General features: G+C 43.8%; 1 protein-coding gene across 1 annotated transcript in view; it reads left to right on the top strand.

The window, feature by feature from the left end:
• Positions 1-25,374, top strand: part of RAB3B (RAB3B, member RAS oncogene family) — a 68,176-nt gene extending 42,802 nt beyond the window's left edge. The window contains exons 3-5 of the mRNA XM_060021900.1: positions 511-629; positions 3,865-3,989; positions 19,891-25,374. Of these exons, the coding sequence (XP_059877883.1) occupies positions 511-629; positions 3,865-3,989; positions 19,891-20,078 (432 nt within the window). The 3' untranslated portion in view covers positions 20,079-25,374. The remainder of the gene's footprint in view (positions 1-510; positions 630-3,864; positions 3,990-19,890) is intronic.
• The last annotated feature ends 1,009 nt before the right edge of the window (positions 25,375-26,383 follow it).

The raw sequence follows: 26,383 nt of genomic DNA, 5'->3' as shown, positions 1-26,383 counted from the left end.
CTAAATAAAGTTGTAAGAAGCATTTTTGTGCATAAATATTTGTCTGATATTCTATTTTTGTAGAAAAAGTTTTTAGAAGGAAAAATTTCTAGTTCAAAGGGTACAACTATTTTTAATGCTCTTGGGACTTCCAAATTGATTACCAGAAAGATTGAACCAAGTGTCATTCCCACAAGCAAGGTATGAGGTTATACATCTCACTACATCCTCAACTATAATGGGAATTATAATTAAAAATAAGGTTAAAACCTATTAATATAATAATTATCCATTTACATTTCTTCTGTGAATTGTTCTTTACTCCTGTTCATTTTTCTATTGGGATTTTAATTATCTTCTTATTAATTTCTATGAGGTTTCAGAAACCATATTATTCTAGTCACCAAGTACAATAAAAGATACATAATAGGTGCTCCTTAAATATACTTTGGATGATTTTAATTGTCCTGGGGACTCTTTAGAAACAAAGCAGACTTTCTAGGAGGCTGACACTTTCCTTTTCCCACCCAGGACACGGCTGGACAGGAGCGGTACCGGACCATCACCACAGCCTATTACCGTGGAGCCATGGGCTTCATCCTGATGTATGACGTCACCAATGAGGAATCCTTCAATGCTGTCCAAGACTGGTATGAGATTTGTTCCTTCACCCACTCATCAAACTGTTCATGAAAACCTAGTATGTACTAGGCTCTGTGCTATGTGCTAGGGAAACTCGAATGAATCAGACATGGCTCCTGTCCTCAAAAAGTTCACAGATGAGAGGAGAGGACAGATCAGTGAGCAGTCAATGAAAATATCATGTGACAGGTGCAGTGATGAGAGTGGCACCAGGGCTGTGGGAACCCAGCGGAGGGCTCTGACCCAGCCTGGGAAGTCAGGGAAGTTGTCCTGGAATTGCTGACACATATGCTGCATTTTGAAAGATGAACAGGAGTTAGCCAGAGGGACAAATGGGTAAGAATGTTCCAGAAAAATAGTACAGATGTGCAAAGATAAGAAGGTAAGTGAGAGGGTAAGAAGAGCAGAGGTCATGAAGGATTATGTGTGCTGGGGTGAGGGATTTGGATTTTATCTGGTAGGTGAGGACATTTGAACAGGGAAACAACAGGTTCAAATTAGTGTTTTAGAGACATCATTCTGGACATAGTGCTAAGTGAATCCACATATTGCTTCCCTATAAAGTTTATCCCTGGGCCGGGGGTCCAAGTTCATAAAGATTCAATATCTTGATACGATAGAAATCGGCACAGTTCCCCAGAGGTATAACCTCTGAGCAACTTACATCTTTCTTCCTGGAGCATTACTCACAGGGAGAAGGGAGCACGAGAGGAAGGGCACGTGAGACAGAGGGCCAGGACCCGGTGCCCCTAATCAGTGGAAAGGATGGGGAAGATGGAGCGTGTGTGCCTGGCTCTTCTTCACAATCAGAGAGGCTGAGTAGGCTGGGCACACAGCAGCAGAGCTGGCCAGTGCCAAGCTTGTCTCCCGCTCTTCTTTGCCCAACAGCTACCCTTTGAAGACTTCCTGTCTCCCAAGGAACAGTTGTCATGACTATGTGCAGCACTGTTGGTGCCTTGGAGCCTTGAGCTGGGAGTGGCCTTGCAGGCTGCTTGCCACGTTCTCCCCACCACCCCCTGAGTTCTGAGCATCAGTCTAGGGTGCCACCCACATGCCTGTCACCCATGTGTTGTCCTTCTTAGTCTGTTGGTCATCCCCTTCTTCCTCCTTTCTCCCCCTTTCCTTTTAACAAGTCCTTCTCTCCACCTTCCTTTTTTCTCCTTTCCTCCCTCTTTTTTCCCTTCCTCTCTCTTTATGCCTCTTTTTTCTCCTGCTTTTTTCCTTTCTTGTTCCCTCTCTTCCCTCCTCCAGTCATGATTTTTCTCTTCTCCTCCCTTCTCCCATGTCTCCATCTTTCCCCCCCACCTCCCACCACAAAGTGATTAGCTCTTTCTTTAAGTATCTCCACACTGCCCATTCCCTGTCGGCCTTGACCTCCCTCCCTCTCTCCATCAGTCGCTGTTCATTCTGCCTCAGGCACACAGTGACTTTAACACCTGGTGAAGATTCCTCCAAGAATAACCTAAGTTGCTAATCTGGGAGCTGAGCCTGGATGGTGGTGGGAGGAGGGAGGAAGATGACAGAAGAGTGGCATGGGAGACTTGGGGAGTTGGCTCCATGTACCTGTCTTGAAGCTGAAGACTGAATGTCTATCTTTCCCAAGCTCTGGCCTTTAGTTTTGCCTCTGGGAAACTTGGTCCCAGCCTAGCACCCACCTGCCATCTAAGCCCCAGTACCCAGCACAGAACCTGGCTCTCTGTCGGTTCACCACAAATGGTGGTTGAGTAAATTCTAGCCTTTGAGGAAGTGGCTTTTCACCCTTAAAGAGAAGATTGGTGGTGAGATGAGCTTTAGGAGCAGGGTTGGCTATCGGTCCAGGTTGCAGTTAGGGTTAAGTTAGATTGTCAGTGTCAGGATAGGGTCAGATTTTATTTAGATCTGCTTCAGGATCAATCGTTTGCTGGCTTCTTCCTTCATCAGACAATCAATGACTTTTTTTCTCTGTGCTCTATGCTGGGGGCTGGTACCCCAAAGATGAATAAGCCTGTCCCTGCTCTCAAGGAGAGACAGATAAATTCAGCCGAATGTGACAGGCGCCACAAAAAAGAGTAGGGGAACAAAAGGGAAGGTAATTGTTTCTACCTGATGAGGTATTTGGGGACAGAGTTAGGCCAACTACACAAAAAGATGTCTCCTGAATAAAATGGTCTGATTTTATTTCCTCTGTTTAAAAGTTTGTTTCTCATTATAAAAGTAATACATGCTCACTTTCAAAATTTTGAAAGGTAAAGTATTTTTTTAAAGTTTTGGGACTTCCCTGGTGGTACAGTGGTTGAGAATCTGCCTGGCAATGCAGGGGACACGGGTTCGATCCCTAGTCTGGGAAGATCCCACATGCCTCGGAGCAACTAAGCCCGTGCACCATAACTACTGAGCCTGCGCTCTAGAGCCTGCAAGCCACAACTACTGAGCCTGAGTGCCACAACTACTGAAGCCCATGCACCTAGAGCCCATGCTCCACAACAAGAGAAGCCACCACAATGAGAAGCCCGTGCACAGCAGTGAAGAGTAGCCCCCGCTCGCCACAACTAGAGAAAGTCCGCACGCAGCAACGAAGACCCAACACAGCCAAAAGTAAATAAATGAATAAAATTTCATAATCATCCTACGTGAGGGAAACCACTGCTGACATTTTGGTTTCTACAAATAATAATGATCTAAGGCCTCAGTGAAGAGGAGGAGGGAGAGGCTTGTTGGGCCAGGGGAAGCTTGAGAAGCCTCCCCCAGGCAACTGTGGGATCAGCCCCGAGCCTTGGAGGATGACTTAGTGTGGGGAAGGGATTTCCAGTAAAGGCAAAGGCACATGCCATGGAAGAGCCTTTGGGGAATGGGTGAGGTTTGTGAAGTGAGAGGAAGGGTGATGAGGCTGGAGAGACAGGATGTAAATGGTCTTGAACGCCTAACTGAGGGATCTAGACTTCATCGCTTAGCTAGTCCAGGGACCAGAGAAGACTTTTAAGAAAGGACGAATCATCTGATAGATGTTTTAGAAAGAGCTCTCTGCCTGTGAGGAGAGGGCATTAGAGGTGGACTCCAAATAGGTGAGTGAAGTTTGCAACCAGGGCTTAAGGGTCAGCATCTGTGACAGCCAGCAGGAGCAGAGGTCTGACTGTCCTAGGATGAATTAGCTGACAGTATCTCGTGTGTTGTGAACCCCACTGAAGGGGCTTCTGTGAGCTTTGCAGGGTCCTTTCTAGCCTAGGAGGATGTTGTTAACACCGTCATCTCTCTGTCTCTCTTTAGGGCTACTCAGATCAAGACCTACTCCTGGGACAATGCACAGGTCATCCTGGTGGGGAACAAGTGTGACATGGAGGAAGAGAGGGTTGTTCCCACCGAGAAGGGCCGGCTCCTCGCAGAGCAGCTGGGTATGTGCACGGCACATGTGTATGCACGGGAGTGGGGCAAATGGAGAGGACAAGTGTGTGTTTGTATTTGTGACATTAAAGATGTGCTGTGATTGTGAATTTTGTGCATATGTGCTCTGTGTGTATTGTTTCATATTTGTGTGATGTACATATGGGCTTTGTGCTAGTGAATTCTAGGTATTCATTATTTATGATACATGTATATTTTGTTACATTGAATGTATAAACAATTTTTTATAGATTTATTTATTTTTGGCTGCGTTGGGTCTTCGTTGCTGCACACGGGCTTTCTCTAGTTGCGGTGAGCAGGGGCTACTCTTCGTTGCGGTGCTCAGGCTTCTTCTTGCGGTGGATTCTCTTGTTGTGGAGCATGGGCTCTAGGTGCATGGGCTTCAGTAGTTGTGGTGCGCAGACTCAGTAGTTGTGGCTCGCAGGCTCTAGAGTGCAGGCTCAATAGTTGTGGCGCACAGGCCTAGTTGCTCCGCAGCATGTGAGATCTTCCCAGACCAGGGATCGAACCCGTGTCCCCTGCATTGGCAGGCGGATTCTTAACCACTGTGCCACCAGGGAGGTCCTTGAATGTATAAATAAAATGTAAATTTATGAAATCATTTTTTTAACCAGCTCCTTCCACAAAGGATTTGAAGTATCCTATAAAAATCATCGTAGTATCAATACATCAATAAAAAAATAAGTGAGACAATTGAAGCAAAGCGAAAGCAAGTGTAGGAGAACATAAGAGGAGGCCAGGGGTGAGATAAGTGTATATTTTATAAGTTTTTGGGCATGTGCAAGAGTTGGGCCAAAATATTTGCTTTGAGCTTCCCAGCAACCATTGCAAAGAGGGAAACATAATCAGTTACATGGTTCAGAGATGGTCCTTTTTTTTTTTTTTTTTTTTTTTAATTTAGTGGGATTTTATTTTTTATTTATTTATTTATTTTTTTAACATCTTTATTGGGGTATAATTACTTTACAATGGTGTGTTAGTTTCTGCTTTATAACAAAGTGAATCAGTTATACATATACATATGTTCCCATATCTCTTCCCTCTTGCGTCTCCCTCCCTCCCACCCTCCCTATCCCACCCCTCCAGGCTGTCACAGAGCACCGAGCCAATATCCCTGTGCCATGCGGCTGCTTCTCACTAGCTATCTACCTTATTACCTTTGTTAGTGTGTATATGTCCATGACTCTCTCTCGCCCCGTCACAGCTCACCCTTCCCCCTCCCCATAACCTCAAGTCCGTTCTCTAGGAGGTCTGCGTCTTTATTCCTGCCTTACCCCTAGGTTCTTCATGACATTTTTTTTTCTTAAATTCCATATATATGTGTTAGCATACTGTATTTGTCTTTTTCTTTCTGACTTACTTCACTGTGTATGACAGACTCTAGGTCTATCCACCTCATTACAAATAGCTCAATTTCGTTTCTTTTTATGGCTGAGTAATATTCCATTGTATATATGTGCCACATCTTCTTTATCCATTCATCCGATGATGGGCACTTAGGTTGTTTCCATCTCCAGGCTATTGTAAATAGAGCTGCGATGAACATTTTGGTACATGACTCTTTTTGAATTTCGGTTTTCTCAGGGTATATGCCCAGTAGTGGGATTGCTGGGTCATATGGTAGTTCTATTTGTAGTTTTTTAAGGAACCTCCATACTGTTCTCCATAGTGGCTGAACCAATTCACATTCCCACCAGCAGTGCAAGAGGGTTCCCTTTTCTCCACACCCTTTCCAGCATTTATTGTTTCTAGATTTATTGATGATGGCCATTCTGACTGGTGTGAGATGATATCTCATTGTAGTTTTGATTTGCATTTCTCTAATGATTAATGATGTTGAGCATTCTTTCATGTGTTTGTTGGCAGTCTGTATATCTTCTTTGGAGAAATGTCTATTTAGGTCTTCTGCCCATTTTTGGATTGGGTTGTTTGTTTTTTTGTTGTTGAGCTGCATGAGCTGCTTGTAAATTTTGGAGATTAATCCTTTGTCAGTTGCTTCATTTGCAAATATTTTCTCCCATTCTGAGGGTTGTCTTTTGGTCTTGTTTATGGTTTCCTTTGCTGTGCAAAAGCTTTGAAGTTTCATTAGGTCCCATTTGTTTATTTTTGTTTTTATTTCCATTACTCTAGGGGGTGGGTCAGAAAGAATCTTGCTGTGATTTATGTCATAGAGTGTTCTGCCTATGTTTTCCTCTAATAGTTTGATAGTTTCTGGCCTTATATTTAGGTCTTTAATCCATTTTGAGCTTATTTTTGTGTATGGTGTTAGGGAGTGTTCTAATTTCATTCTTTTACATGTACCTGTCCAGTTTTCCCAGCACCATTTATTGAAGAGGCTGTCCTTTTTCCACTGTACATTCCTGCCACCTTTATCAAAGATAAGGTGTCCATATGTGCATGGGTTTATCTCTGGGCTTTCTATCCTGTTCCATTGATCTATCTTTCTGTTTTTGTGCCAGTACCATACTGTCTTGATAACTGTAGCTTTGTAGTATAGTCTGAAGTCAGGGAGCCTGATTCCTCCAGTTCCTTTTTTTGTTCTCAAGATTGCTTTGGCTATTCGGGGTCTTTTGTGTTTCCATACAAATTGCGAAATTTTTTGTTCTAGTTCTGTGAAAAATGCCAGTGGTAGTTTGATAGGGATTGCATTGAATCTATAGATTGCTTTGGGTAGTAGAGTCATTTTCACAATGTTGATTCTTCCAATCCAAGAACATGGTATATGTCTCCATCTATTTGTATCATCTTTAATTTCTTTCATCAGTGTCTTATAGTTTTCTGCATACAGGTCTTTTGTCTCCTTAGGTAGGTTTATTCCTAGATATTTTATTCTTTTTGTTGCAATGGTAAATGGGAGTGTTTTCTTGATTTCACTTTCAGATTTTTCATCATTAGTATATAGGAATGCCAGAGATTTCTGTGCATTAATTTTGTATCCTGCTACTTTACCAAATTCATTGATTAGCTCTAGTAGTTTTCTGGTAGCATCTTTAGGATTCTCTATGTATAGGATCATGTCATCTGCAAACAGTGACAGCTTTACTTCTTCTTTTCCGATTTGGATTCCTTTTATTTCCTTCTCTTCTCTGATTGCTGTGGCTAAAACTTCCAAAACTATGTTGAATAAGAGTGGTGAGAGTGGGCACCCTTGTCTTGTTCCTGATCTTAGTGGAAATGCTTTCAGTTTTTCACCATTGAGGATGATGTTTGCTGTGGGCTTGTCGTATATGGCCTTTATTATGTTGAGGAAAGTTCCCTCTATGCCTACTTTCTGCAGGGTTTTTATCATAAATGGGTGTTGAATTTTGTCAAAAGCTTTCTCTGCATCTATTGAGAAGATCATATGGTTTTTCTCCTTCAGTTTGTTAATATGGTTTATCACATTGATAGATTTGCGTATATTGAAGAATCCTTGCATTCCTGGAACAAACCCCACCTGATCATGGTGTATGATCCTTTTAATGTGCTGTTGGATTCTGTTTGCTAGTATTTTGTTGAGGATTTTTGCATCTATGTTCATCAGTGATATTGGTCTGTAGTTTTCTTTCTTTGTGACATCCTTGCCTGGTTTTGGTATCAAGGTGATGGTGGCCTCGTAGAATGAGTTTGGAAGTGTTCCTCCCTCTGCTATATTTTGGAAGAGTTTGAGAAGGATAGGTGTTAGCTCTTCTCTAAATGTTTGATAGAATTCGCCTGTGAAGCCATCTGGTCCTGGGCTTTTCTTTGTTGGAAGATTTTTAATCACAGTTTCAATTTCAGTGCTTGTGATTGGTCTGTTCATATTTTCTATTTCTTCCTGATTCAGTCTTGGCAGGTTGTGCATTTCTAAGAATTTGTCCATTTCTTCCAGATTGTCCATTTTATTGGCATAGAGTTGCTTGTAGTAATCTCTCATGATCTCTTTTATTTCTGAAGTGTCAGTTGTTACCTCTCCTTTTTCATTTCTAATTCTATTGATTTGAGTCTTCTCCCTTTTTTTCTTGATAAGTCTGGCTAGTGGTTTATCTATTTTGTTTATCTTCTCAAAGAACCAGCTTTTAGTTTCATTGATCTTTGCTATTGTTTCCTTCATTTCTTTTTCATTTATTTCTGATCTGATTTTTATGATTTCTTTCCTTCTGCTAGCTTTGGGGTTTTTTTGTTCTTCTTTCTCTAATTGCTTGAGGTGCAAGGTTAGGTTGTTTATTCTAGATGTTTCCTGCTTCTTAAGGTGGGCTTGTATTGCTATAAACTTCCCCCTTAGAACTGCTTTTGCTGCATCCCACAGGTTTTGGGTCGTTGTGTCTCCATTGTCATTTGTTTCTAGGTACTTTTTGATTTCCTCTTTGATTTCTTCAGTGATCACTTCATTATTAAGTAGTGTATTGTTTAGCCTCCATGTGTTTGTATTTTTTACAGATCTTTTCCTGTAATTGATATCTAGTCTCATGGCGTTGTGGTCAGAAAAGATACTTGATACAATTTCAATTTTCTTAAATTTGCCAAGGCTTGATTTGTGACCCAAGATATGATCTATCCTGGAGAATGTTCCGTGAGCACTTGAGAAAAATGTGTATTCTGTTGTTTTTGGATGGAGTGTCCTATAAATATCAATTAAGTCCATCTTGTTTAATGTATCATTTAAAGCTTGTGTTTCCTTATTTATTTTCATTTTGGATGATCTGTCCATGGGTGAAAGTGGGGTGTTTAAGTCCCCTACTATGAATGTGTTACTGTCAATTTCTCCTTTTATGGCTGTTAGTATTTGCCTTATGTATTGAGGTGCTCCTATGTTGGGTGCATAAATATTTACAATTGTTATATCTTCTTCTTGGATCGATCCCTTGATCATTATGTAGTGTCCTTCTTTGTCGCTTTTAATAGTCCTTATTTTAAAGTCTATTTTGTCTGATATGAGAATTGCTACTCCAGCTTTCTTTTGGTTTCCATTTGCATGGAATATCTTTTTCCATCCCCTTACTTTTAGTCTGTATGTGTCTCTAGGTCTGAAGTGGGTCTCTTGTAGACAGCATATGTAAGGGTCTTGTTTTTGTATCCCAGAGATGGTCCTTAAGATGAAAACAAACCCATTATTCCAGAGAAACACTGCTCTCCACTGGCAACTGTAGAGCAGACTCTATATGCTGAATGTGACAACATCCTTAATATCTAACATGCCTTACAGCAACTACAACGCTGAACATTGTAGGCTGTGTCTTACAATTTCTCTCAGTGTAAACTGATGCTTTGTCACCAAAATACAATTCACGGCAAAAGTCATTGTATGAGGGATGAGACAACGTGGTTTAAGCATGCAGCTTTTTCCAGGGTTAAAGCACCTTGATCCTTGTGCTCCACTGAGACCCAGGTGCCTCAGTTGTGTCTCAGTGACTGCACAGCAAGACACCTACCTACACTTGCTTAAAAGAGCAGCCTTTCTTTTCTTCCTTTTTTTCTTTTCTTTTCTGTATTGGGGTTCAATGTGGGATCACCTTAGGGAAGTCTTCTAGAAGAATGAAGTACTGCTTAGCTTTTAGCCAGTCTCCCTAAGTGTTTCTTACAACCTAGGTGCTGTAAGTATTGAGGAATAGGGAGTTTAAAGTTATATTCTCTGCCAGTTTCTGAAGTACAGATATTTGGGCTGGTAGGTGGGAAAATTGTATAATATACAAGTGTGAGTTGTGTCTTGTATATATTTGTGTTATGTGTATTATGAGTAGATGTATAGGAGAGTGTCCTATACTTCTTTCTTCCCTTTCCTGTCCTCCAGTGTGTCCTGGAATAGAAATTAACACACTGTAGGTGCTTAATAAATACGGAGGCTGGGCCATTTGGCTCTTGATGGTTCTTACCCCATCACAGAGGTTCTCAGGGTCCAGAATGTGCCTCTACCGATTCCCATAGTTCACAGAACAGTGAGCATGTGGCGAAGCCCTCACATGGGTGACCTCAGGCTATCTCTTTATGTCTTCAGCCTGCTGTCACCGAGACTCCCAACGCTGTCCCTGGATCAACGATATACCATCTGTTTGAAAGGCTCTTTTCTACTCCCCATCCCCTACTTTTATCCAGCTGTTGAAAGCCCACTCAGCTTTCAGAACATCTTCACTGCTCTGAAGCCTCTTCCGTATTCCCCCAGCTCTTTTCTTTGTGCCCCCACTTACTGTACCCCGTACATGCAACAGGCACAGTACCCATCACACTTGGGTGCACTTGTTTCCATATTTGTCTCCAGAAAGCTCCATGACGACAGGAAGTGAGTCTTGTTTATCTTTATACCCACCATGCCTGGCAAATGGCCTGGCAGTGAGTAAACACTGCAAGACTATGTTTGGATTAAAATTTTATGGAGTCAAGTATTTGGCTACGTCATTTTACTTTGTTCTAATTACGACTTCCTGAGCTCCTACTCCATGCCAAGTACTGTGCTGTGAAATAGGCTATGTTCCCTGGTCTGAGACAGAAATAGGGATCCACCTGGTGATCAATGTTGTGATAGAGGGATGTGCCGGGGTTGTGGGAGCACAGAGGAGGCACCTATTCAGTTGGGGTCAGAGAACATGATGCCCACTCTGAGTCTTGAAGACAAGTAGGAGCAGCCAAGTGAGAAAGAAAGGCAAGGACGTTCCAGGCGGGGGAATAACACTGGCAAAGGCAAGGAACAGCACTCTGTGTTTAGGGAATCATAAATCATTGGATTGTATGAGTCTAGAGTAGTGCTTCTCCAGGCAGGAGACTCATGTCACTGGAGGTGTGCAAGATGATTTTATGTATATATTTTGGTGTGTATTAGAAAAAATATATAATCAGCATGTCAAGCCCTTAATGTTAAACAAGACTAAGTTTTTAAAAGGTGAGTTAATTTTATATTCGGAAAAAATATAGCCAGCATGCCAGACCCTTATGACTAGCATTTTAAAAAGGTGTGTTAGTTAAACATTTATTAGGTGTTTACCATGTGCCGGGCCCTATTCTAAGTGTTTAAAGTATTACTCATTTAACTTAATCCCCCTAGAACCCTCTGAGATAGGTACTTTTCTTATATCCAAGTTGTTCTTTTAACAGATGAGAAAACTGAGGCACAGAGAAGTTGAGTAACTTGCTTAAGGTCATACAACTAGTAACAAGTAGAGTCAGAATTTGTATTCAAGCAGTAGTCTGGCTCCAGAGCCTGTGCTTCTAACCATTTAACCTCACTATACAGCAAATATCGTAATAACGGCTGGCATTATATGAAATGCTTTGCGTTAATTATCTCATTTAATTCTCACTATAAGTCTTCAAGGTAGGTCATGTTCAATACTCTGAAAAATTAGGTTCTTGCTCAAGATTACACAATCAGGAAGTGGTAGAGCCAATAAAGATCTATCTAATTGATGTAGGAAAACAGATGGAAGTGAGATTAATTCTTACTACAGGGTTTAGGAAGGTACTTAAAGAGGGCCTTAATGAATTGGTTAGATTTGGGTAGGTCAAGGTAACCCATCTCAGTCCTACACAACTTCCTGAGCTTTCCTCTACTGCTTACCAGAACTTGCCTATTTACATGTCTGTCTCTCTTGGTAGACCTCAGCAGTAGCAGGGGTTACGTTTAAAATTTTTTTTTCATTATCCCAGCCACCCAGCACAGGATAGATACTCATTCACTCGTACATTTGTTTATTGAAAAATATTTATTGAGCACATACTCTGAGCCAGGTTTTATCTTGGCACTTAGCTGTGATTCTTACTGTCACGGAACTAATGGGGGAGAGAGACACTAAACAAATAATTATACAAATAAATATATAATTAAAAATTGTGTAAATGGGTGAATTGTATGGTATGTGAATTATATCTCAATAAACCTGTTAAAAATTGTGGTAAGTTCTATTTGACTTAGGACTCTCATTATGGCAAGTGATAAAATCCCAAATTAAACAAGCTTTAATTTTAAAAAATAGAATTTATTAGCTTATGAGTGCAACTTAATTGCACTATTTCTTAGCTTTGTGTATGCCTTCAGCCTCTTTCTATAGTCAGACTCTGAATGGGGAGTAAGATGGATGATGGCAGCTCCAGATTCATATCTTCCAACTTCTGCAAAAAGAGGATTCTTGCTCCCAACTACTTTATGTCAATCTCAGGGAAGACTGTGATTGGCTACCTGTGAGTCACATGCCTGTCCCAGTGGCTGGGGGAGGCAAGTATTGTAACCTATAGTCCCACCACAGTTGTTTAAAGTAGAAGTTCCATAAAGGAAGGAATGGTGGACAGATAAGAGTAACATAAGGCCACTGCAAGTGCTATTAAGAAAGTAAAAAAGAGAGAAACCTAATTTTAGACTGGAGAGTCAAGATCTTCTGAGAAAGTAACTCTTAAGCTGAGAACTAAAGGATCAGAAAAAGATTAGGCAAAGATTGAGGGTGGGTCGGGGAGGGGAGTGTTCTACATCAAGACCAGCCCTAACGTAGTTTAGAGCTGAAAACGCTCATGAGATTTGAAAGACCATGTTGCAGGGACTAACTAGTCAAGGGGAGAGTAGTGGGAGATGAGGGTGGAGAGGTGGGCAGGGACCAGATCATGCAGGATCTTGCAGACCATGTCAAGAATTTCGCAAAGATGTGATCATATCTGCGAGCAGTGAGAGAGGATACTCAGCCTTCCTCATCCTCACTCTCTGCTACACCAACTATTAAGTAAGTCTCAGTGATCTGCTTGCCAGTGCAGTAGGGCCATCCTCTGCTTTATGGGACTCCTCTTCAGGACTCCCTTTCTTTTAGTGTTTCTCAACTCTCTCAGCCAGAACTACTGATATGGCCAGCAACTAACATTTATTAAAGCTTTGAGTAGCAGCAGGTCTTCTATATGCTCAAAGTTCCTGGGACGTGGATGAGGCTGTAGAGACGCTGAGGCAAGTGGATCTTTGGGAAGGCAGAGAAGTTTCAGGGACGCCTATTCCAGGAAGCATGACACATTAGGGCCTCTACCTCTTTGTGCGGCTCGAAAAGGGGCTCCTTGTCTCTTCCTCGATCTGACTGGGAATGGGTCTAGACCAGAGCCCAGGGATGCTAGTAAAAGAGAAATGTGCTTCTGCCTACAAGGGCAGGAGAAACCTGTTCAAAATGTGGTTTTGAAACATACACATAAACACTCACTTCAGTGAAGTGTGGAGGGAAAAGTATCAGCCTAGGAGTTTGGAGACTGAGGGTTTTATTCTGCTTCTGCCACTAGTTTACTGTGTAACCTTGAGCATCTTGTTTCCTGTTTCTGGGTCTCAATTTTGCCCTTTTGAAAAACAGGGGATTTGGATTAGTTGAGTGGGAAGGTCTGTTCAGCTCTATCCCTCTGACTCCATGATTTCAATTCACACAATTCCCCACTCATCACTCAGTCCCCACAGACCCTTGTACAGGGCTTTGCTTATTTTAGGTGCTTGATAAATGTTTTTTGGTTGGGGTGAATTGAAACCTTGCATCACTCAGCCTGGTGCAGAGAAACAAAGACCTAGCTGACATTGAGAATAACTAACCTTGGTGTAGTGACTTATGATTCACAATGTGTTTTCACAACAATTCTCTTGTGACCCTCACTCTCACTCCTAGTCTGGGAGGCGGCATTGTCTTCAGCTCCATTACACTGAAGAAGCTGAGTTCAGACCACTTATGTTTTCTTGCATGCAATGAGCTGTGCCACACTTCCGTGTCTTTCTTTTCTCACTTGAAGATTATGTAACTTTTCTAAGCCACACAGGTCGTAGGTGGCAGGTCCAGTACTCTAACTCAGCCTTTAGACTCAAAATCTTAACGCTTCCATTGTATCACCACCCAGTGGTGTTTTCCCAAAAGCTTGCAGTAGTTTCTCTTGAAATTTCACCCTCAGTCCCAGTGTTGGTGAGAATTCTTTAGATTATGTTGTGGTAACACATAACCCAAGTCAGGAGCTTGGATAATAAAGGTTTATTTCTCACTCACATTACATGCCAGCAGCAAGTCAGCTGCAACTCTGTGCATGTCATGCAACTCTGAGATCCAATCTGAGATGCCTAAGCCACACAAAGACTCTCAAGGCTTCTGTTGGGACTTGGTATGCCCGCATGCATTGGCCAACGCAAGTTACATGATGAAATCTGATGTTGATTGACAAGGGAGATATGTTCCTCCCACAAGGAGGCACTGCAAGCCACTTGGCAGTGGATGGGAATATAAAATCTTCCACAGGGAGGGTGGTGAACAATCTGCCACAATCACTGAACACATGATGGACCCTGGTGCCACAGAGGTGAATAAGTTCCCTGCTCTCAAGTTGCTCATTGACCAGGGAAGCAAAATAGTAGAGAGATAATCTCAACGTCCTGTTTACTAGCATTCTTCACCCTTCTCCAGCTCTGGCTCTCTCTTGAAACCGCCCCCTGGGGAGTTGACCTTTGCAGGCTGTGTTTCCCAGCCTCCTGTGACAGTGGCTTCTGGCTGGGTTTAGCCAAGGAGAGACACTGGCAAGTGATGGGAGTTGGGGAAAAGAGAAAAACCTGCATGTGTGTCTCCCCCACCCCTTGGCAGGCTCCCCCAGTAGAGGCTGCTCCTCTTCTCTGACTCCTGCTCCCACAGTTTTAACTTCCTTTGGCCCCATTAATAGTTTTCTTTTCTGTTAATAATCTCTGGGTTTCTTCAGTATTCTGTTTGGCCTCTTAGTTCTTCTACCACCCATATAACCAGTTCCCTCTAGTTAAAATTTTAAGAATAGTGCCCATTTTCCTGATGGACTCTGACTGAAACAATCATGTCAGGTACCATGGGAGTCTAGGGGAGCGGTGCATTGTATGTTCTGAGTGGTGGAGATGGGGTGGGGAGAGAAAGGGAAGGCTCTGTGGAATCAGGGATTCCACAGGTGAGTAATGAAGAGGATTAGGTGTAGGAACTAAAGAGTAGTAAGTAGCATGAGTAAAGAAACCAAATAAGAAAGTGTCGATGTTTCTGGAGCATGGTGTGAACCAGGAGGATGAGGCTGGGGAAGTGGACAGAGGCTGAGCCATGCAGAATCTTGGGTGTCAACCTAATGAAGCTGGATATTGGATGAATTAAACCTCTTTGAGTTCCAGTGACACAAATCTAAGTCAAAATAGCTCAAGTTATAAGGACAGGGGCATAGCAGAAACAAAACGGAAGAGAATGTTGCTGGAAATGAGATGGTTAAGAAATTAAGAGCCAGGGTGTTGGATAGATTGTTCACCTGAAACCCAAAGTTCCTGAGAATGAGTACAAGCCTGGGTGGAAAGGAAGACAGTGAATCCCTTGCCAAAATCATCAGTGACCAGAGGGGCTTGAGTTGAAAACTGATAGAAGATGGAGATGATGAGGTATCAGAGCAGGCTAGAGAAGGGATTTGAACATAAAAGTAGAGGAGAAATGTTCTGGGGCAGTTTCAGGGTGAGGAGAAGCAAGTTTAGCTAGTTGTGAGTTTCTGAAAAGAGTTCTAAAGTCAAATTCAGAAGCTGGCAGTGTGGACAGAGTCAGTGGAATCTGTGGGGCTGTGACAGCTGCCTTTGGACAGGATAGGTAAACAGGAGCATTTTGGGGGTGGGAATCATCTCAGATTCAATTAAGAATTGGGCCCAATTAAAGGCAGCAGAAATTCCATTGTTCTGAAGCCAATTAGAGGGAGGAAAGGACTGGGGGATAGTCTGATTAAGTGGTCCTCATCTTCCTGAGCTCTCTAGATTCTCAGCTCCTGAGACTCCTGACTAATGAACCTGAGGAAAGGTTACTGCCTGGGCCTACTAATGAAGAGCCTTCCAGGAGTCTGACAGTCGTTGGGTGGAGGTGCATTTGGGATTGTTCTGCTAGCAAAAGAGACCCACGAGCTGGCCAGGGTCACGCACCAGTTACTTGAATCAGAGTTCTCATACCTTGGGTATCTTTGAGACGGCAGTGATGACATCTCCTTGGCCTGACATATGCGCTCTCCGTGTTTGGTTACTTACTCCCTCTTCCGTCACCACTTTGAGCTTGCTGCTCTAATGATAACAAACTGCTATGGTCATACTGGGATACACCAAGACTGTTTTTTGTCCCATTATATGTGTTTATGCGGTTTCCCCTGCCTGGTGTCCTATACATGCATGTGCTCACACATGTCTTTATCTAGCTGATATCTGCTTAAGAATCAGCTTCTCCAAGAAGACTTCCCTGGGCCCCAGGCTCAGATAAGTGCCTCCTCTGTGCCATGACAGTTCCCTCACTCCCCACCCTTCCAGCATTTATCACACTGTCAGTGTGTCTATCTCCGCTTCTCAAGGTTAGGAACCTCATCTGATTCACTTCAGTGTTCCCAGTGCCCAGCACAGGGTTTGCCATGCTTATTGAGATGAGTTCTCATGAACCCCACTGTCCACAGCCCCTCAACCACATCCTCCACGCTCATTCCCGTCTCCTGCATCCATCTGTCTGTTCATTCAGTTAACATTCACCAAGCCCCTACTCTTCTGGCTGGTACTGGAGCTCAGATGAATGACGTGGTCCCTGCTTGGGGAGCTCCTTGGACTTCCACCATGCACGGTAACACGTGCTGTGGCAGAGGGAAGCACAGAGGAGGAGGCAAAGCCATACCTAAGCTGAGTCCTAAAGAATAAGTTAGTCAGGTGAAGAGTTTTGCTCTGTTCTGGCCTTAAAGACACCCATCGCCACTAACTTTTGGAAGCCTATTCCCCCTCTCCTCCCCTGCCACTCTCTCCCTCTGCCGCATTCCTGCACAGCCTCTCGTTTGCTCTACCTGGATTATAGTGTATTCTGTCACTGTCCCAACTGAGAGTGAGACAAGGGGGCATAAGGGATAGAGCCCTGGCTTATGCCCCATCCCTGAGCCTCAGTTTCCCTATCTGTAAATTATAAGTGATAACCCTTGCCTTGATACCCCCAAAAAGTTGTTTTAAAATTGTATTTGGGAATCGTTAAGGACTATGAACGTGTGAGGGACTGACACTCTGATAAGTGTGTCTTTTCTCCACAATTAGATTTGGTCTCCCCTTGTCCCTGGCACTCAATGCAAGACCTGGCACAAAGTTACTGTTCAGTAAAGACCTGGTTTATTGATTGACCCTGAATGATGAAGAAAAAGAGGCTTTCCCCAAAGGCCCTGGGGACTGATGGAGGGGCAAGGAAGCTGGGACTCAGATGGGCTGGGAACATAAGGGAAAGGGAATGGTCATGTATTACATGTGCCAACCACTTCACATACTTTTGTGCATTTAATTCTTATTACCACCCTATGAGGTAGGTGATATTCACCCATTCTACAGATGAGGATACAGAGGCTGGGAGAAATTAGGCAATTTGCCTGAGGTCACACAGCTGGTAGCTGACAGAGACTATATTCAAATCCAGGCTGTCTGACTTCTGGACTTCTTCCCACTGCCCGCCTGCACAATGGGACACGTCCTCCCCTCAGTGCCAATTCCTCAGGAGGGATTGGTGATCCTGGCTTTGACCTGTGTCCCCATCTTCATCCAAACTGATGGTTTAAGCCTACTTACTTCTTTACCTGTTTGCCCCTTTCCTAGGCAAGCAACATACTCTGCCCACTTCCCCAAACACTGTCACTTGTAACAAACCAGTCAAAGGCCAGAGAGTCAATGTTTATGATATTCGTTAAGGAAAAGCAACATGCTGGAGGGTCTCTCAAGCCAAGTCTCTACAGCCTGAGGATAAGGAGCCAGCAGCCACTTCCTTCTTCATCACATGTCCTCAATTAGCCGGCACTTCTGCACCTTGCTTTCTCATGTTGGGAAATGGGCTACAGGAGAGGCTGTCAACCAGAGGCAGGCTGGCAGGAATTGCGAGTGCCTTCAAGCTGGCGTGGCCCGGGGAAGAGGAGCCCTGTTTGTACCTGGGGGCTTCAGCCCTCTCTGTGGACAATGGGATAATAGGGAGAAGGAGGGAGGAGGAAAGAGACCCCCCCTCCTCTGTGTGAGAGGATGACAAAAGAGGGAGGAAAGGGATGAAGGGGAAGTGAGAGGAGCAGATGAAAGACGAGCAGAAAGAAACTGTCATTGTAACAGGCAACTTCGTACAGCAATTTATCCATTGTCTTGCTCAGTCCTCCAGGACTGCTCTCAGCAGGAAGATGCTGTTGTTATTCCCATTTGACAAACAAGGAGGCCGAGACTCAGAGAGGTTAAGTGATTCAGAAAGATGAAGTGACTTGCCCAGATTCAGACACTGTGGTAGTCAGATAAAAGCAAAGGAGGGCTTCCCTGGTGGTGCAGTGGTTGGGAGTCCGCCTGCCGATGCAGGGGACACGGGTTCGTGCCCCGGTCTGGGAGGATCCCGCGTGCCGCGGAGTGGCTGGGCCTGTGGGCCATGGCTGCTGAGCCTGTGCGTCCGGGGCCTGTGCTCCGCGGCAGGAGAGGCCACAACAGTGAGAGGCCCGTGTACCGCCAAAAAAAAAAAAAAGCAAAGGAGGCCGAAACGGGAGGCAGGGGTGTGTATGGATGTAGGAGCTAGCCAGACCCAGATCTAAAACCAGTTTCCACTAACACAGTCACGTGACCTTGTGTGAGTTAGGTAATCTCTTAGAGCCTTCATTTTTCTTTTGTAAATTGGAGATGATTATATTTACCCCACAGGCTGTTGTGAGGATTAAGGAAAACAATATTTGTAAAGCTCCTAGCATAGCATCTGGCATATAGTAGGCACTCAATTAATATTAAGGATCCCAAGGAGTATGAGAAACATAAGGGGAAAAGAAGGAGCTAACATGGAAAAAAGGGAAGAGGAAAGCTTTTGAGGAGAAATAAAGATGGACTCAGAAGGAAGGGAAAGAGGAAGGTGGACAGACAACAGAGGAAAGAGTAGGCCGGCGCAGGGACATGATGGAGAATGGAGGCTTATGCTTCTAAGGGCTGCCACCAACCTGGCCAAGACCAAGTTGGAAAGCAGCCGCTTTGTCTGAATCAGGAGGGCCTTGCTCATGTCTCCTGGGACAACCAAGTTCTGTTCATTGTCACAGAAAGTACCTTTAAGGATCTCAAGGTGCAAAACAGACAAGAATGTCTCACCCTTCAGGTGCAGTTTTTCCTGGGCAATTTGTTGGGTCCGTGTGAGGAGCGAGAGATCCAGGGCGATTCCTGGAAATTCAGGGAGGAGGAACCCCTCTGAGGGGAGTTAACCCAGTGTGTCTGTGAGTAGACAGAGCAAATGAAGCTCCGCTTATCCAGTGTGGATCTTGGAGTGTCTCCCAGAACCAGACTAGACTGGCCAGGCTGGGGTGAGTAGAGGCAGGGGAAAGTGGAGTGAAAGCCCTGGTCAAAAAGGACAAAGCTTGGGCTTCTTATACTGGTGACCTTGGGCAGGTCAGCTTACTTCTCTGAGCCACAGCGTGAGCATTAGTGAAATGGAGAGGCTCTGCCTGGACCCTCCTTCCCCTAGGGGTGACATGAGGATCAAATGAGATAATGGATGCTGATCAATGCTTTGGAAGCTCAAGTGCTGTGTACACATAGTCAAGTAGTCACTCTCAGAAGACACCTAATTATCACACACACACACACACACACACACACACACACACACACGCCGTGTTATCAGGCACAGGACTATACACTTTACATGCATCATCTTGTTTAAACCTTGAAATAATTCTATGAGATAGATAAAATTATCCCAATTTATAAACCAGGGAATTGATTCATAAAGAAAATAGGTGACTTGCCCAGGGTTACACAGCTGGTCAGTGATAGAGCCAGGATCCGTCTGACTCTAAAACCAGTGCAGGTAATACCTGCCCGGTACCCTCTCCTTGAGGCAGAATCCTCTGCCCGTGGAATTAGGCCTTCTTGCTTTACTCCTGAGCACTGGCTGTATTAATGCAGAGTGTTCTGGCCAGGGGGCATGAAGAGGAAGGGAAAGATCCTTACTGCTGTCTCTCTTCTATCCTCAGGGTTTGACTTCTTTGAAGCCAGCGCCAAGGAGAACATCAGCGTGAGGCAGGCCTTCGAGTGTCTGGTGGATGCCATTTGCGACAAGATGTCTGATACGCTGGACACAGACCCCTCCTTGCTGGGCACCTCCAAGAACACCCGTCTCTCGGACACCCCGCCACTGCTGCAGCAGAGCTGCTCATGCTAGGCAAGGCCCACTGTCCTGATCTCCCTTCATTGTGGCACCGCACCCACTTTGCTTCTCCGTTGTACTCTGTCTTCCCTCAGCTGATTTGCTGCTGTTACTTGCCTGCAGTGAAAGTGGAAGCATGCCCCTGGGGTTCTCTATGGATGGCCCCACTCACAGACACTCAGCACTAGACTAACTAGGTCATAATGTGGGCAGAGGTTCATTTTACAAAAGGAGAATCCACTTTATGAAGGGGATTCACTACAGGGACTTGGAAAAGCGAATCTCTTTCCTGCCTTTAAAATAAGATTTCCTCCCTTGACCAAAATTTGACACACCCACGCACACTTTTCAGGGCCTGGCCAACTGTGTAAAGTGAGACACACCTGCATAGCTAATCCTTTTGAAAAATACCTCTCCATACACAACCTGCTTGTTTCATATCAGGCTCCCTGTGGGGCTTCCTCTCACCACTAGACAAGCCTTGTTTCTCAAAGCCCTCGCCTGTTACCACGGATGCCCACAGGGCCTGGGCAGTTGCTGTGGTGACAGGCCAGAGCTAATCTCCAGAAAGCTCAGCCTCTCTAAATGATGCTGAAGGAGCAAAGGCTGAGTCAGAAACACATTTAAAAGAAAAAGATTATCCCCTGCAAAATGTCAAAGGTTCCTGCTATATGAAAGAGCAAGTGCATGAGCTCAAGAAAGACAAAGAGAGAAAAAGAGAAACACAGGCAAGATAAACAGGTCACGAATTTCTGATTTTGCTGCTTTCCAGTAGGTTCTTAACTGTGGAACTCCATGACATTGGTCATTGGTTCTTAGACTCCCAGAATCTGAAAAATTTATAGTTGGTGGAATCCCAAATTTTACCAGGTCTCACTAGTCAATTCCAATCTTCATGTCTCTGACAATTGGCTGTCAAGCCTCACAGCCAAATCTCTTCTAAACATACCTTCTAGGCAGGGATGGGAGCTCAGTTTCCACACCATCTTTGGCCATCTCTCATAATCAGAAAGTTTTCCTTGCTTTAAGCTGAAATCTGCCTCCTGGAAATTCTTCTTCCTCTTCCCACTCCATTTGTACCAGCTCTGCTGTCAGAGACTTCACAGTCTCTGCTCCCTCTGCCCCATGACACCCTTAGATGATTTGAGAACAGAAATCATGACCCCTGGAATCTGCCCTTTCTCTAAATCAAATAGTTCTAATCCCATCTGCCCTTCTTCTTAGGGTCTTCTCCCCATCCTGCCCTTTCCTCCAGCCCATGTTTCAATCACTCTTGAGTAGTCCAACTGGGAAATGTGATTCAAAGCAGAATAAATCTAAGGGGGTATGACCCTGAAAAAATTGGGAAAAGTGAACTCAGAGGTCCCAATCCTAACCTCATTCTCCTGAGGGTGAAAGCTTAGTTTCTACCGAAGAGCAGATGTGAAACTCCTTCTGGTGGAAGCCACTGAATTAAACGCCCAAAGAAAACAAAAAACACGCCTCTGACACCAGCAACAAACTGACTGCATCAGTTCATGGTTCTAGCTTGTTTGGACACAGGCACATGTTTGGTTTTTAACTGAAATAATGATGTGGAGCTAGCAACGATTCCTGAAAATCTTTCCTCCCAGCCTTGGCCTGAATCCCCAGCTTAACACTTCAGAAGTCAGTGGGGGAGGAGGGAGAGTCTCTCCCAAGTTTTCTCTCCATTTTAAATGCAGCTTATTTTCCTAGGAAAGTGCATTAACTAGCAACAGGTCCAATGACTACATAAAAGGACCCTTCAGGGGTAGCTCTGTGGAGATGTTGCCTTCTTTGACACAGTGCAGAGGATGGCGCTTTGGACTTGGAATCAGGAGACTCAGACTCTGCCCTTAAATCAAGTGTGACTCTGGACCAGTTATTCCCCATCACTGAGTCTTGATTTCCCACTTATAAAATGAGGGAGGTGGGCTTCCCTGGTGGCGCAGTGGTTGAGAGTCTGCCTACCAATGCAGGGGATGCGGGTTCGTGCCCCGGTCCTGGAGGATCCCACATCCCGCGGAGCGGCTGGGCCCATGAGCCATGGCCGCTGAGCCTGCGCGTCCGGAGCCTGTGCTCCGCAACGGGAGAGGCCACAACAGTGAGAGGCCCGCGTACCGAAAAAAAAAAAAAAAAAAAAATGAAGGAGGTTACGTGGGTAATCTTTTGGGTCCCTTCTGGCATGAATAACTCTTGAGACTCTTTTTTTTCACCTTCAACATTTCTGTTGATCTGCAAAATAAACCCAAGAGATGAGGACTATCACCCCAATATCACTGAGGCTAATACTGTTGTCATGCTTACTCAATACTAGCCATTGCTCCAAGCACTTAACATGTATTAACTCATTTATCTTTCCAACATCCTTGTGAGGGAGGCATTATAATCAATCTCATTTAAAGACAAGGAAATTAAGGAACAAAGAGGTTCTCTAGCTTGCCTAAGGTCACATAATGAGTAAGTGGTAGAGCTGGGGTTCAAAGCCAGAAAGTAGGCTCCAAGGTCTGTGCTTTTCACCACATTCTGTACTAGGTTTCTTATAGTACAGTGATCCAAAGAAGTTAAGAGACTTGGCCAAGATCACACAACTAGCAAATGTTAGAGCCACAGTAGCATTCAATCCCAAGGCCATCAGATTCCAAGTCTACTGGAGAAAAGACTTATGTCTCCAATCTGTTAATAAATTTTTCAGCTACTCAGACTAATCTGAGGTGATAGCTGTCTAACGCTTCTGGGAAGGAGGCTCTGAGGCAACCAGGTCCCATGGGCCTGAGCAAAAAAATGCCCATGTTTCTGAGGCCTAAGTGCTGGCTTTCCCTGTATCTGCCTCTGTCAGGCAATTCTTATCTAGCTCTCAAGCAGTGCTGCGAGCAGCCTCCCTGCATCAGCAATGGGGCATAAGTTTATAAAGTTCTCTGACAATGGAAGAATGCGGTCCCTTCCCAGGGCAGTGTTCTGAATGTGCTCTTTACACTGTAAAGTCCTCTACAGGTCAGGAATAATTACTATTTTTCTGGTCAGTAACACCCATCTACCCAAGTACTAGGATTTCAGACCAAGCTCCTCATGACCCCTGGGTATGTTAGTACATATATCCAATAATCCTTTCTCTCCTACTGAGTATCCAGGCAAAAATCGAATTTTTTACTTAAAAACTGTCAAATTCCTAATAACTCAGGTGCCAGTTCAAGGGAACAGGCATCTTCACAACAGATGGAATCAACAGTTAAATGTAATAGTGACAAACTCTTCTACCGGGCAACAAACAGATCTGCTTGTTAGATGGCAATTCCCCAGCCTTGCTCTGTGACCTCGTTTCTGCCGAGTGGAAGGCAGCAGCTTCCAGCTGATGGCAGTGAACGTTCTTCGATCATGGTAATAGTGCAATTAGGTTCAAGCTGCATAATATATGTTTATGGCAACTTGTCCCAGTTTTCATCTTGCTTAACATTCCAAATAAAAGAAGATTAAAAAAAACCTCTTGACCTCTAAAAAGGCAAAAGTAGGCCAAAAGTGCAATACAATATTGTAGCTATTTATAGAATCTGTTTTAAATGCATGTGTATCTGTAAATACAAAGTGATTGGTGACTTACTACTGTCTCCTCAGTCTGTAACTTCTAGGAGCAGCAATGCTCCTAGATTGTAGATTGTACTAAATGGTCACAGACTCATTAAATATTAGATCTGGAAGGGAGCTTAGAAAAAATCTTGTCCAGGCTCCTCTTTGTACAAAAAGGAAGGTTGAGGTCCAGGGAGGGGGAGGAAATTTTCTAAGGTCACTCTGTGGGTGGATTAGTGATGGAGCCAGGACTAGGTCTTGGATTACCTCTAGGAAGAAATTCACCTATTCTGTATCTACTATAGGTCTGGCACTATTAAACACTGGATAAATATATATGAAAACAAATGGTCCTTCCCTGCAGGTACCTATAGTCTAAGGGAGGTGCTGTTTCTGAAATATTATTATCCCAATTTGGCAGGCAAGGAAACATAGCCTTGAAAAAGTTAACATGCCTAAGTCATTCATTAGTATCATTTGAACCCACCTCGGTCTGACTCTTGCTCTTTCAATTTTCCTCTTCAGACTGTATATTTGAGGTGTTGGTAGTGACAGATTTCCAAAGATTGTCAGAATTAAACAGCCTCACTTGGGACATTGGTTTCACAATTGTTTTGTGACTGCAGCCTTATAATGTCCACAGAATGATATGAACATTCTCCAGACCTGACTTTCCCAGTTACACCACCTGCTCCAAGCTCCTTGCTTATGTATCAAGCTTCCTATAGTGTCTTGAGGAATGTTCATTTGAGTTTGTTTGCCAATAGTTCGGTGTAAGTAGAAGGAATTACAGCAACAAATGTCCTGGAATCTCATTGATTTCAGATTCCCCATCCCAAACCTACACCTGATTACCTGCCACAGCTGGAGAATCAAGCAACAGCCTGTGACTGGGAGTGCCTGCAAGAGACAGGCCCATTGGATACAAATACTTTTAAGTGATGGTTTTGAAGGCCTGGATCCCTTATATGAGGTAGGAAAAATTCAAATTTATTCATTGAACAAATTAGTGTCTAGTATGTGCCAGGATACAATCAGTGGTAAATTAGACACAATCTTTGCCTTCATCAAGCTTATGGCCCAATAGCTTGTAGTTGAGTCTAGACATTGTAAAATTATCACCCAAATAGAATTACAAAATGCAGTGAAGGAAAGCTACATCATTCTATGAGAACACGTAACTGGAAAACCTGAATCACCTATGTGGAGCTGTGTCAGGGGCCTGAGGAAGACTCCACTGCCCTTGGCCATCGCTTTACATTTCTCAATTAAGCTTTCACCTTTTAGTTTAAACCTTTGATGGCTGATTGAACACAAATCCTCCAAAAAGAGTAAGAGTAAGAGGGAATTCCCTGGTGGTCCAGTGGTTAGGACTCTGGATTTAATCCCTGGTCGAGAACTAAGATCCCGCAAGCCATGCGGCGTGGACAAAAAAAAAAAAAAAAAGTAAGAGTGAGATCAAGGATATCTGTACCTGTGACACATCTGTAGATGTCTGGTTCAGAGTTAATTGTCCTCTGAGAGATATAATAAACCACTCCAAAGCTTAGTGACTGAAAGCAGTAAACATTTGTTATTTCTCATGATTCTATAGGTCAGCTGGGTGTTTGCTCTGGCCAGGCTGGATGGTCTAGAACGGCTTCATTCACGTGTCTGGGGACCCAGCTGAGATGACCAGGGTGGTTGAGGTCTCTCTCCATGTTTTCATTTTCCAGAAGGGGACCCAGACTTGTTCACGTGGTGGTGGAGGTTTTCCCAGCAGCAAGAGAGGGCAAGCTCCAATGCAGAAGCACTTTTCAAGCCTCTATTTGTATCATGTTTGTTCATGTCCAACTGACTAACAAGTCATATAGCCAAGCCTAATTTTAAGGGGTGGAGGAATAGATGCCATCTCTTGATAGGAGGAGTTGTAAAATATTGTGGCCATTTTCCAATCTACCAATGGAAGCAACCCTAAGTCATCTGAAACTAAGTCTGGTAAATTTCCCTGGGTCCTAAAGCTTGGCTCTGAAGAGGACCCCAAAGGAAAATATCACAATGGTTTACAGCAGGGCAGTTTCTCATCATTTGTTTAGTTGTCCAAAGGGTGTACTTTGGAGCAATCAAGTCACGTCTCATGGAGTTCTGATGCTTGTTTAACAGTTCATTTGGTTAGTTCTTAGCTCCCCCCAAGGGATGAGTCGGGCTTCTCATTGCGTGGGATTCACTGTAATAATGGTTCTGATTCCCACCTGAAGTTCCTGGCTGGAAGCCTAGCAGAAGGATTCAGTATAGGCAGAAGGGATGACTAAAAGAACAGTTGGGCCCTCTGCTCTAGCTATAGTTTCTTCCTTGGAGCCTCATCTAGTCCTGAGCCTTTAGATGCTACATCTTTGTTAATGACATGTATACACAAGTACCTACTAGACATCTCCATGTCTCAAACTTACCATGTCCACACTGGAACTCTTGATTCTGCTCCAAATTTATTTTAACCCTACTCTTCACAGAAATCTCGGTATCATTCTTAATTCCTTGTATTTCTTTTTCTTAGTGTCCACATCTAATCCAACACCAAGTCCTATGATTCTACTTCTAAAGTCGATCTCAAGTCTGCCCACATTTGTCCATTTCCATTGCCATGACCTTGGTCCAAGGCACCATTGTTTCTCTCTTACCTAGGAGCTAACACAGAGCTTGTAGCCAGTTTCCCTACTCCACACTTGCACACCTACAGTCTACCCTCCACACAATAGCAATCTTTTAAAAATAGAAAT

Source organism: Delphinus delphis, chromosome 1, assembly GCF_949987515.2.
Source record: "Delphinus delphis chromosome 1, mDelDel1.2, whole genome shotgun sequence".
Lineage (NCBI taxonomy): Eukaryota > Metazoa > Chordata > Mammalia > Artiodactyla > Delphinidae > Delphinus > Delphinus delphis.
This window is presented reverse-complemented; position numbering and strand designations above follow the sequence as displayed.